Here is a 15,349-nt window from a genome sequence, read left to right as displayed (position 1 = left end):
TTAGCTGTCCTGTCAATAAAGGCCTAAAAATGCCCAAAAAACAATCTTAAAGAAATACTGAGAAATAACTTGCAGAAATTTGCTAAGTTTGTGACCCCCACACCTGCGATACGCTACTGGTTCAATAAAAACGTGTCTTTCAATCTCAATCTCACGTGATGTTCTGCAGGCAGGCAATGGCGTGGGCGCAAAGACGGACAACCTTCTGTTAGTGCTCAATCAGTACAGAGGACTGTCATGGAGGTAAGATAAGCTAAGGTAAACCTTTGTTCCAATATCGGTAGCGTAGGAAAATACTTCAACAGTTATTCTGTGAGCTGTATTGGAAACTAACAAGCTGTTTCTTCCACTGTCAGCATTGGTGGTGATGAAAACATTACCAGTGTGACCACTTTGCCAAGTATGTTTTGTATCTAATTTAATTATTTTAAATGTAATTAAAATGTTATAGCATTGCCCAAAATAAAAACATTAAATAATAAATACATTTTAGGATGCCTTTGATTATCAAAATGTAAAGGCCACTTCTTCAATAGCTGTTAACATTTTTTAATAAAGTATCAGAAGCTATAAATTGTTTAACCAATACTACAGAAATGCAACAAATCATAATACATTCAACTGGTTTTACAAAAACAATCTTTAGTTGAGGTTCAAACAAAATAAGTTAGTAAGTTGACTTTAATATATTACTGGAACAAACTTTCATGCTCAGTTCTGTACTAATTGTTCCAATATTTTCGCCACTATGATTTTAATGACTGTACATGAATATAAGAGCGTGCACAATTGTGTAATTTCCATTTTAGTTTTTTGATCTTCCCTGTGCTTGTGGTCTGCAGACATCCTGAGGGAGTTTAACCCCTCGCTGACCGGATTCTCAGAGGGAATTGGTAACGAGAACTCCCATCAAGCCTTCCTCAATCAGGCTGTGGCCGGAGCCAAGAGTGGGTCAGTCAGAGTTCTAGTACTATTTACATTTTAATTTTACTTACCTTTTGAATTGTAAAGGATTCTTCATAAATAAAACCTCAGCAGAACCTAAGGAAAGAACAAGAATTTTACTATTTAACCTTTCTATTTTCAGTGACATGGAACGCCAGGTGCGCGCCCTTGTGGAAAAAATGAAAAAGGATTCGGTAAGCAGTGGCAAACTACAGTAGAAGACATAGACATTTACTTTTATTTCTATGGTAACAATACAGGCAGATATGCTCTCATCGTAACCTTTGTCTCAATTTTATGTTCACTTTTACCAAATTAAAAGAACATTCACCTCTTATCTCCTTTACAGCGCATTGATTTCAACAACGATTGGAAAGTGATCACCATGTTTATTGGTGGCAATGACATATGTGACTTCTGCACAGACAGTGTGAGCACATTTTTGCACAAATCAAGATTTTTGCAAGGATTTTATATTTTGTACTTACGTTGGCATTATGCTTTGCTTATTTTACATTATCTTTGAACATATAGATTTAGGATCTGTTGACATTTCAAACAATGTTGTTTAAGATTTATTTCATATAATAACATATATAATACATGTCATTTACTGTCACATTGAAATCCACAACAATCCAAACAATGTTTTCTTGCTACAACTAACAATAATGATAATTTGTTTTGTCAATAAAATGTCAGAAAATACAGAAAAATGTCCATCACAATTTCCCAGACCTGAAATTGATATATTGAAAGTGCTTGTTTTGTTGGATCAATAGTCCAAAACTATCATAAACTAATACTTAGTAAACCAACAATTATTAACGTTTGAGATCCTGGAACCAGCAAATGTTTGCTTGAAAAAAAAAAAAATGGACTCACTGATTCAAAAGATGAATTCATTACCGAAATAGTTGCCTATGTATGCCTACAGGTTTCATTTGATGTGAAACATTTCTTCCACAGGTATTTTTCTCCCCCAGGAATGTGGTCGGTCGAATCCGCCAGGCTCTGGACATACTCCATAGTGAAGTATGTTTCATATGTTTGCACAAACCTCACCGTATTTTAGCAACTCCCAAGTCATAATCCAAATGACAAAACAACACCTACAAACTATGTTTTGTGTTATTTTGTATGTAATGTTATGTTTTTCCAGGTGCCTCGTGCCATTGTCAATTTGATAGAGCTGTTAAACATTGTACCTTTGCGTGATCTGCACGCTGATAAAACTCTGGGCTGTCCCACCTGGTTTGTAAAGTAAGTGGTTTTTTGGGTTGTGTAAAAGAGAAAAAAACTGACCAGGTCATTATTTAACAGTTTTGGATGTTTGTGTTTCAGTTTAGTTTGCCCTTGCATACTAAAGCCTAAAAAAGATTCCTCTGAACTTCAGAAGGCCATTGACATCAATAAAGCCTATCAGGTACAAGACTAACGGATGCTGAAAGGAAGAAAAATGCTTTTAACCCCTATTTTAGGGACTAAATCATCATCATCATCATCATCATTATGACATTGTTAACTCAAAATGACTGTCACTGTCACTGAAAAATCTACCTCTTCTTTTTTTGGTCTTTTATCTTTCCATCTAGCATGCTATGAAAGAGCTAATTGACTCTGGGCGGTACGACACACACCATAACTTCACTGTGGTGCTGCAGCCTTTCCTACGGGAGATTTTCCTTCCAAAGTTAGAGGTAACACACCTGAAACACTGCTCGAAGTTGACATTTATTTGAGTAACTTTAAAACGTCTTCCCTCCTGTCCCTTCTCTTTAAAGGACGGCCGGCCTGATCGCTCATACTTGTCACCCGACTGTTTTCATCTCAGCCAGAAGGCTCACACTCTCATGGCTCAGGCTCTTTGGAACAACATGGTAGGATTTGTTTTATTGGACGACATTTCCTACATGTGTATTTTGTCACACATGGTTTTTATTTTTTCTTATATTAAAATATAAATAAATCCTTGTCTTTCACAATCTCTAGTTAGAGCCAGTGGGCAACAAGACCTTTAAACATGACTTTGCAACTAGCATTGATCTGAAGTGTCCCTCTGAGGTGAGTCCAACAAGTTATCAACAAACTACACAATATGTGTTGTTTTCATCATTTTTGTGTATTCATGTGTTTATGGGTTTTTTTTCCAGACCAACCCATTTTTTAGGACTGCTGTCAACAGCAACTACACCTTTCCAGGCCCTCCCCCTACTCCGCCTCCTGTTACAGTAGGTCATATTTCTGTCTATTTATGCATGATGTATCAAGCAAAAGGTTATAACAAATCTTTGTCATTCTTTAGAATTGGGGCAGTGACTTTTCCTGCAGTAACACAGCTCCATCCAACTCTGTGCCCACTTCAGGTTAGCTCAACACCTGTTACTTAGGTATTACCTGACCTAAAGGGAAATAGAGAGGTTGGATGTAAAATATGCTCACGTTGATCTTTTGTTAGCTCACAGATTACGACCAGCAGATATCAAAGTGGTGGCGGCTTTGGGAGACTCTATAACGGTGGGTTAAAGCCCTTTTCTGTTTTGAAAAGGGACATCTCCTTGCATTTTTGCTAATAGACTAAATAATGTCGGAAAATGTAATAGCATCCCATTACATTAAGTTGTCAAATGATGTAATAATTACATTGAAATGTGGAATAGATTTGTTCATGCAAGTAATAGTAACGTCATACCAATTTTAATTTCTTTTGGGCCTATTAGTGCTATTGTAGCATGTTCTTGTCAAGTCAAGTCAGCTTTATTGTCAATTTATTCTCATATTCATATATATTATATATTTTTTACACGTTCTTGTCTTGTGCATCATCAAAATCCAGGTTGACATGTTTTGTATTTTGTAGTTTAGATTGCATTTTAATTGTTGTGAGAAACAGAGACATTTTGGGGTAGTTTAACCATCTTTTTCTGCATGTAGGCCGGCTTTGGTGCTAAGGCAAAAAATCTCCTGCAGCTAAGAACTGAGTACAGAGGGGTGGCATGGAGGTCAGAGGCTACACACTCTATATACAGAATACAAATTGTACATTGTATTGTAATTGTTTTATTTATTGTATGTTTTTAATTTAAAAGCATTGGAGGAGACAAAACTATTGAGACTGTCACGACATTACCTAGTAAGTCCCAAGCCTTATCTGTCCTCTTGTTGTAGAATGAATATAATCACCACTAGGTGGCAGATGTGGACTGTACCAAATGTTGTCTCATGTGCAGTCATTTCCTTCCTTTATTTTATTATTTTTTTTATTTTTTACATCAGATATCCTGAAGAAGTTCAATCCTGAAATCAAAGGAGTGTCATTGGGACAAGGCAAATTCCGGACTGGCTTTAACATGGCTGTATCAGGAGCTAAGATATCGTGAGTCCTTTGATCTGTTATCAGGTTTGAATGGTTCCCTTTCATGTGTTATGTTTTAAGCATCTTGTGCACAAAATTTCATGCAGAGGGATCCCAGAGCAGGTCCGACGCCTGATTGATACCATGAAGAGTAACTCTGTGAGTTTTATATATGGTACTATAGTAACACATGCACCGTTTTGTGACATTTTTAAACGCGTAAGATAAAAACGACATCCTCTTTGTTCCATATCTCTTTTCTAAATGATCCTTTTTCATCATTTGAACAAAAATAGGCGGTGGATTTTGAGAATGACTGGAAGCTGGTGACCCTCTTCATTGGAGGCAATGACCTGTGTCAGTACTGCAACGACCGGGTGAGTTGCTTTTAGAAGTGGTCACAGGACAAGTGGGACGATCCAATGGATGAAGGGCATTTTCAAAGCACTCTCCTCAGTTAAACGATTCTCCTGCCATAGCACAGTGGTCAAACATCCTGTTGTGTTGTGTGATGCCCTGTGTAGCGCCGTCTCATGATATCACTGTCCTAGTGGGACTACGCACCGTAGCAGAATAATCAAGCTTTGTGAGCAGCCCTCCCCTAATTGTTTTATTGTGTCAGAGTAAGATGAGAGCAGACATGGTTTCTTTTCAATGGGCACATTCTGTCAAAACATCCCCCCCATCCTCCTCTATCTCGGCTATCTCTGTCTGCAATAAACCAGCACACGAGGCACAGGGACAGGCCTTGTTCTGTACCAGGCATAAACAACACAGAGGTCAACCCAGACTCTCTTCATCCTGTCTCTGTCTCACTCCCTCCTCCTTCTTCTCTCTCGCTTTCTTATTTTGCTTCCATTTCCTTTTTTATCTCTCTCGCTCTCTCTCTCTCCTTTCTTTACTCCCCTCACGCACCACTGACAGTGTACTCTTTTTTAGGGTTTGCGCTTTGAAGCAGAATATCAAAGCACGACATCAATTTAAGATGAGCTCTGAGACTGTGGTAGTGACAGCTTAGGGTTAGTTCTTGCTCGTACGCTCATACATGTTGCATGATGGTTGATTTGCACTTTGTAGCTACACACTTGACTGGTTTCCCCTTAAATGTGCCTTAATAATTATGTGGCCACAACAGAGAAGAGTTGTAAATGATCAAAAAAAACATGAGAGTACATGGATTAATAAAAAGGACTTGTATATTGTGTGTCATTTTATTATTCTTTTCGTCTCAAAACTACAGGCCTCTTTGTCACCTCAGAACTACATCCATCATATGATGACAAGCTTGGATATGCTCTACAAAGAGGTAAAATAAATAGTGTTATCTTCCAATAAATAATAGTTGGTTTTGCAAAAAAATATTGTAATGGACTGGAAAATAAATAAAACTAAAAATGTGCAGTTTACTCACCCATATTAAAGAGGTTCACATTACTTCCCTTAATTTATGATTGATAAAGGACTCAGTTCTGAATTTTACTCTTTGGAACTGCATTAAGGTCTTGTTTTCTTGCTCTCTGACCATAGGTTCCCAGGACAATTGTCAATGTGTTGGGGATTCTAGAAATCGAAGGCCTTCGCAGGATCAAACGAGATAGTCTCGGGTGCAGTGTGTTACAAAAGTATATCCATCCACCTACTCTTAATATTTAATATTGATCTAATAGCTCGTCAATCCAGAAAAGAAATACATAATAATCTGATGATTATTAAAGGATACCACATGAAGGAATCAATGACAAATCCAATGTGTAGATGTATGTACTATGCAAAGAGGATCGATATATATTAATTCAGTGATCATTTAACATGTATAAGAGCATTCTGTTTGCCTAGATCAGCTGTTAATTCCCCCCCGTGTCCTTAGGTATATCTGCCCGTGCTTCCTGTTAGCAGCAGAGGATTCCCCAGAGCTGGCTGAAGTAAAACGGATCAACCGGGAACTACAGGTTAGCAGACTGGAACAGTGAGGAAAAAATGTGTGACCAGCAGTATCTAGTTAAAGTCCCCCCTGCACTCAAAAATCTTTGAAAAAAAAAAAGGTTTTGCTTGTTGTTGTTTCACGCCAATATTGGAGCTCTGCAGAATAATGTATGTGCAGAGATTGGCACTAGATGGCTGTTTTTACATTCATCTGCTGAAGGGGGGAAGTTTCTCTGTGCTAACCTTGACTCTGAGTTTAAGACGTGTGCATACGAACATCACAACTTGTTTGAAAGCCAATTATGGTCCAATTTGCAAACTACATTAGTGTGATGTAGAAGCATTATCTTTCAGTATAATAGGATACACCTTATGTTTCGTAGTTAAACATTTGAGGTGAAAATATTAGCATTTTCATAGATTCTGGATTTTTTTTTTAATGAGGGAGAAGAAGTAGATGAAAGTAGAAGATTTGAACTTGTGGTCTTTCTTTCAGACTGAGACGGAAAAATTGGTATATGGAAGCCGCTACGATGAGAGAGAGGACTTTGCTGTGGTCTTGCAGCCCTTTTTCAGGAACACCATTGTTCCTTTGAATGCTGTAAGTCTTTCACGTACCCCTGAGCCTTCACTGCACTCTACACAAGCATATGCATTAGCTTTAGGACAGTGACAAAACCTTCCCCTCAAAAAGGACACAATTCCCACTGACACTGATGTTGTATTATTTCTTCTCCAGGATGGCAGACCTGACACCACCTACTTCTCTGAGGACTGTTTCCACTTCAGTGAACGGGGACATGCTGACATGGCTACAGCTCTGTGGAACAACATGGTAAGTCCCTGTTTGACTGTGGATAAGTTTTTCTAAATGACCACATCTCACTGGAATATAGTCATGTTCTGAGCAAAGATGTACTCTGTTTTATCTCTAGTTGGAGCCAGTGGATAAGAAACAGGCATACAATAATTTCACAAATTCCAGAAATAACATCAAGTGCCCCAGTGAGGTAAGAAAGGTGCCACACGAGCATGTCTCACATGCTACTGCTAACCCTCTTGTGATTTATCTGTACAATGTGTGCATAATGGAATGAATGGTTCATAACATGGTAATCATTCACATTCATAAAGCCAGTGTGATTGAGTAGAAGTCTTTTGTGTGTTCCAGGAGCATCCTTACATCTTCACAAAGGTGAACAGCTTTCCCTCTTCAACCACCACCACAGCACCCACAACTCACAGCACAGCTTCACCTCACAGCTCCACAGCACCCACAACTCACAGCACAGCCCTGCCTCTCAGCCCTCAATGCACCGACAATGTGCCAGTGTGGCTCGCTGCTGTGCTGGCCGTAACGGGTCTTCTGATTGGCTGGGCAGTAACCTGGCTCCTCCTCTCCCGCAGAGCCAAGAGACGCAAGCAGATGATGACGGCTGCAGTGGAGATGAAGGGCACTGTATTTTAAAATGCTAATTACCGTGTTTTTTTACACTGCACTATTCAAGGACCAAAACTACAAAACACCATTGCAATATGTAAATTAATTGTAAATTAATGGTGATAATAATGCAATTTTTTTAACGAGACATGATAAGAAAGACTAGAAAGGTATCCTTGAACCACAGAAAATATTACTGGATGCAAAGGTGGAAAAATGGATCACCAGTCTTCACCTAAGGAAAGCAATAAACAAGACAACTGGGTGACACTCCATTAGAAGTCCTGCATTCAAACCTCACCTAAGTGATGAGGTGGATGTAAATGTTGTAGCTGGTCTAACAACTGACTTAATGAGACAATGCAGTCACCAACCACTGCAAACAGTACATATCCTGTGCAGAAGTTATGACTGAAAACCAATTACTGCTGTTATATATTACATTTTATTAAAAGGGTCTAAGGATATAGTGTGTTGTATTCAGTACAGAATGTGAAGCCCCTTAAGGAAAATTTGTTATTTGTGTTATTGGGCTATATGAATAAAATTTACCTGACTCAAAACTCGAAACTGCATTTCAACATTAATCATAAATCATCATCTGATGCAACATCAGATAAATGTTCTCTAGTACACTCTTTGTAGATGTAAATATGATTCTAACATTGTGTGGCTATTTGTATCTTAATGCCTTTGATTGTAACAATTGTAATAGTGTTTGGTTATTTGGAATATATCATTTGCAAAGGTCATACAGTACAAACTGTAACCCTAGCGATGTTGTTCAATGGACATTTGAACAGCCAGACACCGACCAGTCCTGACATTTTGTAACCTGCATGTACAGGAAATCATCCCCATTACAGCTTAATGGTATTTGTTTTAGATACACAGGGAAACCAGAATATCACCATATCATAAATTACACAAACCACCATTGTGCAAATTATTCTGCTTGGATCCCAGCACACATCAGCCTGCGTGTATTACGGTCATCATTACCACCAATGAGATAGCCCACTGATAAAACATAAAAGGGGTTATTTTATAACCTCCTAAGAGTGATGAAAGCCACCGACTGCTTCTGTTGATTATGTTGCAAGAATACAGTCATAGAAAGTACATTAACTCAACTGCTGCACTACAATTTTTAAGTATTTGCACTTTAAGTATTTTTCATTATGTGCCATATTATAATTCTACTCCGCTAAATTTCAGAGGGAAACATTGTTCTTTTTACTCCTCTACATTTATTGACAACTGAAGTTATTACTTATATTGCAGATTTAGATTTTACCAACAAAACATACTAACCAACATAGAACATAGTTAATATTAGCTCCACCTGAACCGGCTACGGCATTGAAAAGCTTCTTTACAAGTTTATGCATCATTGACTAAGCTGTTTTAGGTAACTTTTTATACTTTAAGTTAAGTGACTTTTTAAATGCATGACTGTTTACTTGTAACTTTACATTGTGTCTACTAGTTACTTACTGCTTAAGTATAAGATCTGAATCATTCTCCCACCACTGCTTATTTTTTAGATCAGTTCAAACTAAGAACTTCTATGTTGGATGGTGAGACTAGTTGGATTAAGCAAAACATGTAAAGCATGGTTGTCAGCCTAAAGTCACAAATAAATTCCTTTTAATTAATATAAAGGTGGTTAAAGTGATGCCAAATGGTGAAATTAATTACTGATAAATAACATCATTGCTTCACGGACTGCAATCGACTGCTTGTCTGTAATACCGTTATATTTTGGCTATCAAATTATGGTAAAAATGTATTTAAAATATTGTAAATAAATGCTTTACAGGCTGCAGTCGACTATTTGTCTATTATGTTGGATGGTGAGACTAGACTAGATGTTATTAAGCATAGGATATACGGTATGTTTGTCAGCCTAAAGTCACGATCGAACTCATTTTAATTAAAATAAAGGTGGTTAGCTACTTCTCTGATTGTCATCGACAGTCAGGCCTACTGGTTTCTTGACAACAACGCCTCCTGGTGTCTTTAAGGGGAATCAACTCGGCCAACACTACCACATCAGTTTGAAGATGGCGGAGGGTGAATTGAACGTGGACAGCCTCATCTCTCGGCTCCTGGAAGGTGAACAATTTCAGTACAGTCTCTAATGTTAGACGGGTTTACCTGTTTATGTTCATTAAGCCTGGTCTGATTTGTATTGTGGAACTACCGCGGTTGCGTCTCATAACGCAGGAAATTGAAACGATGTTACCCCCGGCTAGCTCTGGCTAACGGTTAGCTAGCTGGCCGTGTTTATAAACACTGCCAGCGGTGAACGCCTACGTTTCTCAATTTTCGCGGTATTTGTTACGTTACTCTTGCCAAGTAACTTTATTGTGTCGCGGTTTTTACTTTAGTATGTAATTAGACTTTGTGCCTGAGCCTTTGTTTTTTGCTGTGTTCTGGCATTTATTGTCCAATTTGATGTAGCTACGTTACGGGGTATGTATCTAGAAGGAAGGGCTGGGACGTTTGTCCTGTGCGTTACAACAATAAAATACATCCCAGAATCATTTGTCATGGCTCTCACGGTTGTAACTGTTCCGGACATTATTATTAAGGAAGATAGTTTTTTTTTTTTTTATGTGTCAATCAAAGGCATGAACACCGATTTTCACCAGCGCCTCTGCCCTTGACACGGTTAAGTTGTTATGATACAGCTAGCTACTGTTCATTATCTATTTATGTCACTTTGAAAATGGGGAATATTTTGACTGATTGTTTAAATCTATAGACATAGGCCTACGTTAACAATAATATATAGCCCACCCTTTCATCTGATGTCGGATGCCCTTATCACTACACCATAGACTGACTAATTTGAGTTGTGAGGTAGTTTTGCTTTTTGTGAAGTCATTTTTTACTTTTTTGTATCACTCCTCTGGGTTTGTAGGTGTGTTGCTGTGATTCAGTGCACTCATGCACATAAGGTCGTGAGCACACATTCCCTTTAAATACCTATCTGTGTTAGTATAGATACAGGTGGCAAAACACGAATTGCAACGTTCCTGCTTTCATACTTGGTAAATAAAGGACCTTTTGTGTTGTGTTTTAAGACCAGGTTTTGGCAGAGAGAGGGATGTGCAAAAATACTTTTGTGTTGGCAATCTGCTCGAGAGAAGGCAGGGAGTTTTCTGTTCCACTGTGATATATCATTTGAGTCTGACCAGACCACTAAGGCAAAATCAACTGTCCTTGGCATACTTTCCATCGGTATCTGTGACTCTGTTGGAGGCGACGAGACATCAGCATGCCAGCGTTGAAATGCTAAGATTTGTTATTTATAGTAAATGCTGGGACATGCCATTACACTGCAGCTGGCTTGTGTTTCTTTCAATTAAATTTTTATGTTAGCATTCCTACCAAATGGTGAAATTAATTAAAAATAAATAAGTAATATCACTGCTTCACATCCTGTTATCAACTTCTTTTCTGTTTTCTACTCGTGAAGCTCTTTTTTTCTCAGCTGGAGGGCTTGTTAATCCTTTACACACTGTGTTTATTTGTTTCTCAGCTTGGACTGCAGTGACTTGTTGATTGGGTTCATATTTCAAATATAAGTTGGACTTGGCGTTGGTCGTAAGTATTCAGTTTTACCGGGATCTTGTTGGCGCAAGATGGTTTTCATGCTGTTAAATAAAGTCACTACACGTGACTAATTGATTTGATGGTATTGTTTCGTAGGCTTCTTACATAATAGTTTAGCTTTGTTATTAATGGTGTGAACTCACACACATATGTAATGATTAGGATAAATGGACGTTATGCATTGCATCCTTTTTGATTGTCTGTACTGCAGATAAGAAATGTCTCCTAGTAAAATGCCACTGCCAGTGTGGAACTCTGCTTCTTGGTGACTATGACAGGGGTGTGGATTTTGCTTACTAAATTACTCTGGATCAGTCCAAATGTATGCTCAATGTTTACTGGTACTAGCCAGGAAAATGCACCCTTTAACTTAGCAGAAACCAAAGCCAGGCTTTCAAATTGTCTTGTACCTTTCATTAACCCTGGTTCCTATTTTCCTAGTGTCCAGCTATCGGTTTGTGTCTGTTTTGATAAAGCGAGTATTCTATTCTTTTGAATCTGTCTGTTTTTAATGAATGCATTATAATTTGAAGCTGTAACAAAACCAGCTTTGGTCTTAAACACATGCACGTATTTTTGTTGATGTTTCTAATGTTCAGCACAGACTTACCATAACAAGAGACCAATAATTGAAAAGGTCTTGAGCCCTTATTTTGCATCTCAACATCACATAATAGCTTTTTGTATGTTTTGCTGTCTGAGAAAATCCAGTCTTGAGGAACAGCCAAGTGGCGGTGAGAGTGCTTATTCATTAGAATTAAAACTTCAGAAACACTTTGGGGCTGCCTCTATCTCACCCAGTAAGAGCGTTCACCCCATGTATGCTGAGTCCTGTAGCGGCCCGGGTTCAAAATCCGACTTGCAGCCCTTTGCTGCGTGTCAACCCCCATCTCTCTCCCCCTTTCATGTCTATCCACTGTCACTTTAATAAATGGAAAAGCCCCAAAAAATAATCTTAAAAAACAACAACTTAAGAAACACTGGGCTGCTTTCTCCAGGGATCTCGTACAGTCACACAGACACAAACGGTGATCTGGTTTATGATGGTTGCAAATCCTTGTCATTGCTTTATTTTATCCTTTGGCCCTCAGTGTTCTTAAGAACATAATCTTTTTTTAAAGTTCCAGGCTGCAGAAGTGCAAACAGTAAAAGTTCAGTGTTAAAGCCGGGGATGATAAGCATCCAAGCTTAATTCGCTGAGCTATAATGAGGCCTGGCCGTTGAGTGAAGAGTCCTTTTTCTGTAATGTTATGCTTCACACAATGCGTGGCGCGTGGATATGAAGCACTGCAGATACAGTCGATGGATGATAAAGATGGTGTAAAGCAACACTTGATTAAGGCTGGTGGAGCCCTAGAATAGCTTTTGGCACTCAGATTCACCATCTGTGAGAATCCATATTCTGCTGGTTCTCTCACTTATCTCAGATTTGTTTGGATTACATTACTAATGACACGTTGACAGCAAGGTAGTATGAGTGAGTAGCATGTGAATAAGTAAGTAGCATGTGAATGCACACATGTTCGTTATGTATGCACAAAAAAAATGCATGCCCTAAACTTAGGGAATTGCTCACCATACATCAGTTAATCCATTTTGAAGTGCTCCTTGTTTTGTCATTCTATAATGACAAAACAAACAAAAAGGCAAATAGAAAAAAAGTGTTCCTCTCAAACTTCCTCTCTCACTAACGCACATGTGTTTTGCTAGGCTCAGCTATTAGCTTTAGTGGGCGTCTAGCTTGAAGTCAGCATACCAAAATGGTTAGTTATTACATAATTCTTCAGTCATGGATTTGTTCATCACTTTTGTTTCCATCGCCAATGGTTCATCTTTACGTAATGCTTTGATTTGCTTTGTGTGACGCCAAACTGAGACAGAATCGAAGATGGCTATTTAAGTGCTGTCCAGTCACTATTTACTCTGTTAATCTAGGGACAGAGCACAGGTAGCTACTGTTGTCATTGCTATATTAATGATAACAATAATAACTTTATATACCTTTTCAAACAAAGTTGCAAATCTTTACAGTTAAAACAATTAACAAAAGTAAAGAACATCCCCAAAAATATAAAAGAATTTAAATAATTTAAAAAATACCATTGGTTAAGGAAAATGGGGTGAAGTAAAATTGAGTTCCAAAAAGAGGATACTGAGTTTTCCCAGAGGATCTCAAGCAGCGATCAGGCTTAAGTTAGCAGATCACAGATCTAGGCAAGAGCCAGACCATTCAAGGCTTTAAAAACAAGCAGTACAGTCTTAATCAATCAGTCAAATTTTTAACCAAACCGCGCAAATATATAAAATGCAGACTGTTGAAAGTAGATGGAACTTAAAATAACTTACACAAGCCACAAGGTACCGTCCAACTGCTATTTCCTAGTTGTAATATAGTGACACAGCACACTTATCAAACAGATCAACCACTGCACTAACCATGCAAATATATAAATTCCAGGCTTTTAAAACTAAATGGAACTTCACTCGAGTCTTATGCAAACCACAAGATACTATAGCAAGGAAGCTGTTTTAATGTGTAATCTCACTTTTCATAGGTCTGATTATTTCAACTGCTGACTGTAACCAACGTTTGTAATTCTCACTCCTCTTTTCATTGGAAGATGAATCTGCTCCCAAAGCTGTGGCCAAACGCCACAAAGTAGGCTTAAGCTAACAGTGCAACTACACAGCCAATAAGCCCACACCAGTGCTGAAGATGCAGGCTGCTAAGGGCTCATAGTCTAAGCACTGGGTTTCTTAAATGTGTCAATGATGCTAACAGATGTTGATAGCGCTGACAGTGACTTTTCTCTCCTCTCCAGTACGGGGATGTCGCCCGGGGAAGATAGTCCAGATGACAGAGGCAGAGGTGCGGGGTCTCTGCATCAAATCCAGGGAGATCTTCCTCAGCCAGCCCATCCTTCTGGAGCTTGAGGCACCCCTGAAGATCTGTGGTCAGTGTTGTACATTTCTGGACTTGTTTTAGGCCATTTTCTTACAACCTCATGTTTCACTCTCTCATAACCTTCTGTACTGTATAACCTACTCTAACACTACTGTGACATTTCCTCTGAAGCATGTCTGAACTGAAAGGTTTACTTATGTAACCAGGGCGAAAAACACTGCCTCAGCTCAGCGTGGGTCATATATTAAGTCACTGTTACCCTCTCGACTTGACTACCCTGTGTATGTTATTGAAGGATACATAAAGGGGAATTGCGAATGTATAGTTTGTGTAGCTCTGTCTTACACACTCAATATGGACAGACCGAAGGAGAGCAAAGCAGTGCACATATGCAGGTGAACTCCCTCTCAGCATTCGAAATTCTACCACTATCACAATCTCTAGCTGGCTCCTGCCCATCTCTGTTGGCACACTCCCACATGCTTTATCTCTTCCCTCCAGTGTAGCGCGGCAACGGCAAACAACTCAGAACTGTCTAATTTATGTGCCAGTCCTTAATACAGTACACAAGCTCACATATAGGCTCAGGCCTACACACAGTTCATTTGTGGCTGTCCTCATACCAGTTTCCTCCCACACACATTGGCTTTGAGTTTGTTGTTGTGTAGGCCTAATACTGTGTCAACCTCAGATGGCAGCATTTGTATTTCAAGTGATAAACGTGATAATGGGAAACCATAATTAATTTGATGAAGTCCAATCAATATTGTTCCTTGTCAAATTGAGGGTTGAGACAATGATGCTATCCATATGTCTGCCTTTATCCATATAAACCTAACCTTGACACATAAAATATGCATGAGTTTAAGTTGGTGTTATTAGTTTCCTTGTTGCTCCTTTACTTTCTTTGTTTGTTTTGAAACTTATTGCCAGACTAATTACTTGCCTTTAACCCATGGCTGTGACGCCTTTTCAGGGCACCAGCACTGAATATAAAAACCGAACAATGATTGCCTTTAATTATTAACTAGGGCCACATGGATCAGGCTCTGCACTTACTCTTTCCCTCACATGGTAACTGTAATCCCAATGCCATATTAAACAGAATAATATAAAACTGAATTTCTTTACTACAATGTTGTTGACGGTGTTTTTT

At 38.6% G+C, this 15,349-nt stretch overlaps 2 protein-coding genes across 3 annotated transcripts in view; both read left to right on the top strand.

Moving 5' to 3' along the window:
• Positions 1-8,138, top strand: part of LOC116669648 (phospholipase B1, membrane-associated) — a 13,994-nt gene extending 5,856 nt beyond the window's left edge. For both annotated transcript variants that reach the window (XM_032499581.1, XM_032499580.1), the window contains exons 18-43: positions 170-243; positions 357-400; positions 843-951; positions 1,088-1,139; positions 1,295-1,375; positions 1,915-1,980; positions 2,108-2,208; positions 2,290-2,371; positions 2,541-2,645; positions 2,730-2,825; positions 2,938-3,009; positions 3,099-3,176; positions 3,251-3,311; positions 3,404-3,462; positions 3,880-3,947; positions 4,035-4,078; positions 4,222-4,321; positions 4,408-4,459; positions 4,597-4,677; positions 5,541-5,606; positions 5,828-5,922; positions 6,168-6,249; positions 6,720-6,824; positions 6,963-7,058; positions 7,159-7,233; positions 7,395-8,138. In XM_032499581.1, coding sequence (XP_032355472.1) covers positions 170-243; positions 357-400; positions 843-951; positions 1,088-1,139; positions 1,295-1,375; positions 1,915-1,980; positions 2,108-2,208; positions 2,290-2,371; positions 2,541-2,645; positions 2,730-2,825; positions 2,938-3,009; positions 3,099-3,176; positions 3,251-3,311; positions 3,404-3,462; positions 3,880-3,947; positions 4,035-4,078; positions 4,222-4,321; positions 4,408-4,459; positions 4,597-4,677; positions 5,541-5,606; positions 5,828-5,922; positions 6,168-6,249; positions 6,720-6,824; positions 6,963-7,058; positions 7,159-7,233; positions 7,395-7,691 — 2,241 coding nt within the window. In that variant the 3' untranslated portion in view covers positions 7,692-8,138. The remainder of the gene's footprint in view (positions 1-169; positions 244-356; positions 401-842; positions 952-1,087; positions 1,140-1,294; positions 1,376-1,914; positions 1,981-2,107; positions 2,209-2,289; positions 2,372-2,540; positions 2,646-2,729; positions 2,826-2,937; positions 3,010-3,098; positions 3,177-3,250; positions 3,312-3,403; positions 3,463-3,879; positions 3,948-4,034; positions 4,079-4,221; positions 4,322-4,407; positions 4,460-4,596; positions 4,678-5,540; positions 5,607-5,827; positions 5,923-6,167; positions 6,250-6,719; positions 6,825-6,962; positions 7,059-7,158; positions 7,234-7,394) is intronic.
• Positions 8,139-9,530: 1,392 nt separating this feature from the next.
• LOC116669662 (serine/threonine-protein phosphatase PP1-beta catalytic subunit) overlaps positions 9,531-15,349 on the top strand; it is a 13,982-nt gene continuing 8,163 nt past the window's right edge. Inside the window, exons 1-2 of the mRNA XM_032499614.1 lie at positions 9,531-9,782; positions 14,111-14,242. Of these exons, the coding sequence (XP_032355505.1) occupies positions 9,731-9,782; positions 14,111-14,242 (184 nt within the window). The 5' untranslated portion in view covers positions 9,531-9,730. The remainder of the gene's footprint in view (positions 9,783-14,110; positions 14,243-15,349) is intronic.

Source organism: Etheostoma spectabile, chromosome 20 (genome assembly GCF_008692095.1).
Source record: "Etheostoma spectabile isolate EspeVRDwgs_2016 chromosome 20, UIUC_Espe_1.0, whole genome shotgun sequence".
NCBI classification, from domain to species: domain Eukaryota; kingdom Metazoa; phylum Chordata; class Actinopteri; order Perciformes; family Percidae; genus Etheostoma; species Etheostoma spectabile.
The sequence above is the reverse complement of the archived record's forward strand: the minus strand, read 5'-3'. Positions and strand labels throughout refer to the sequence as shown.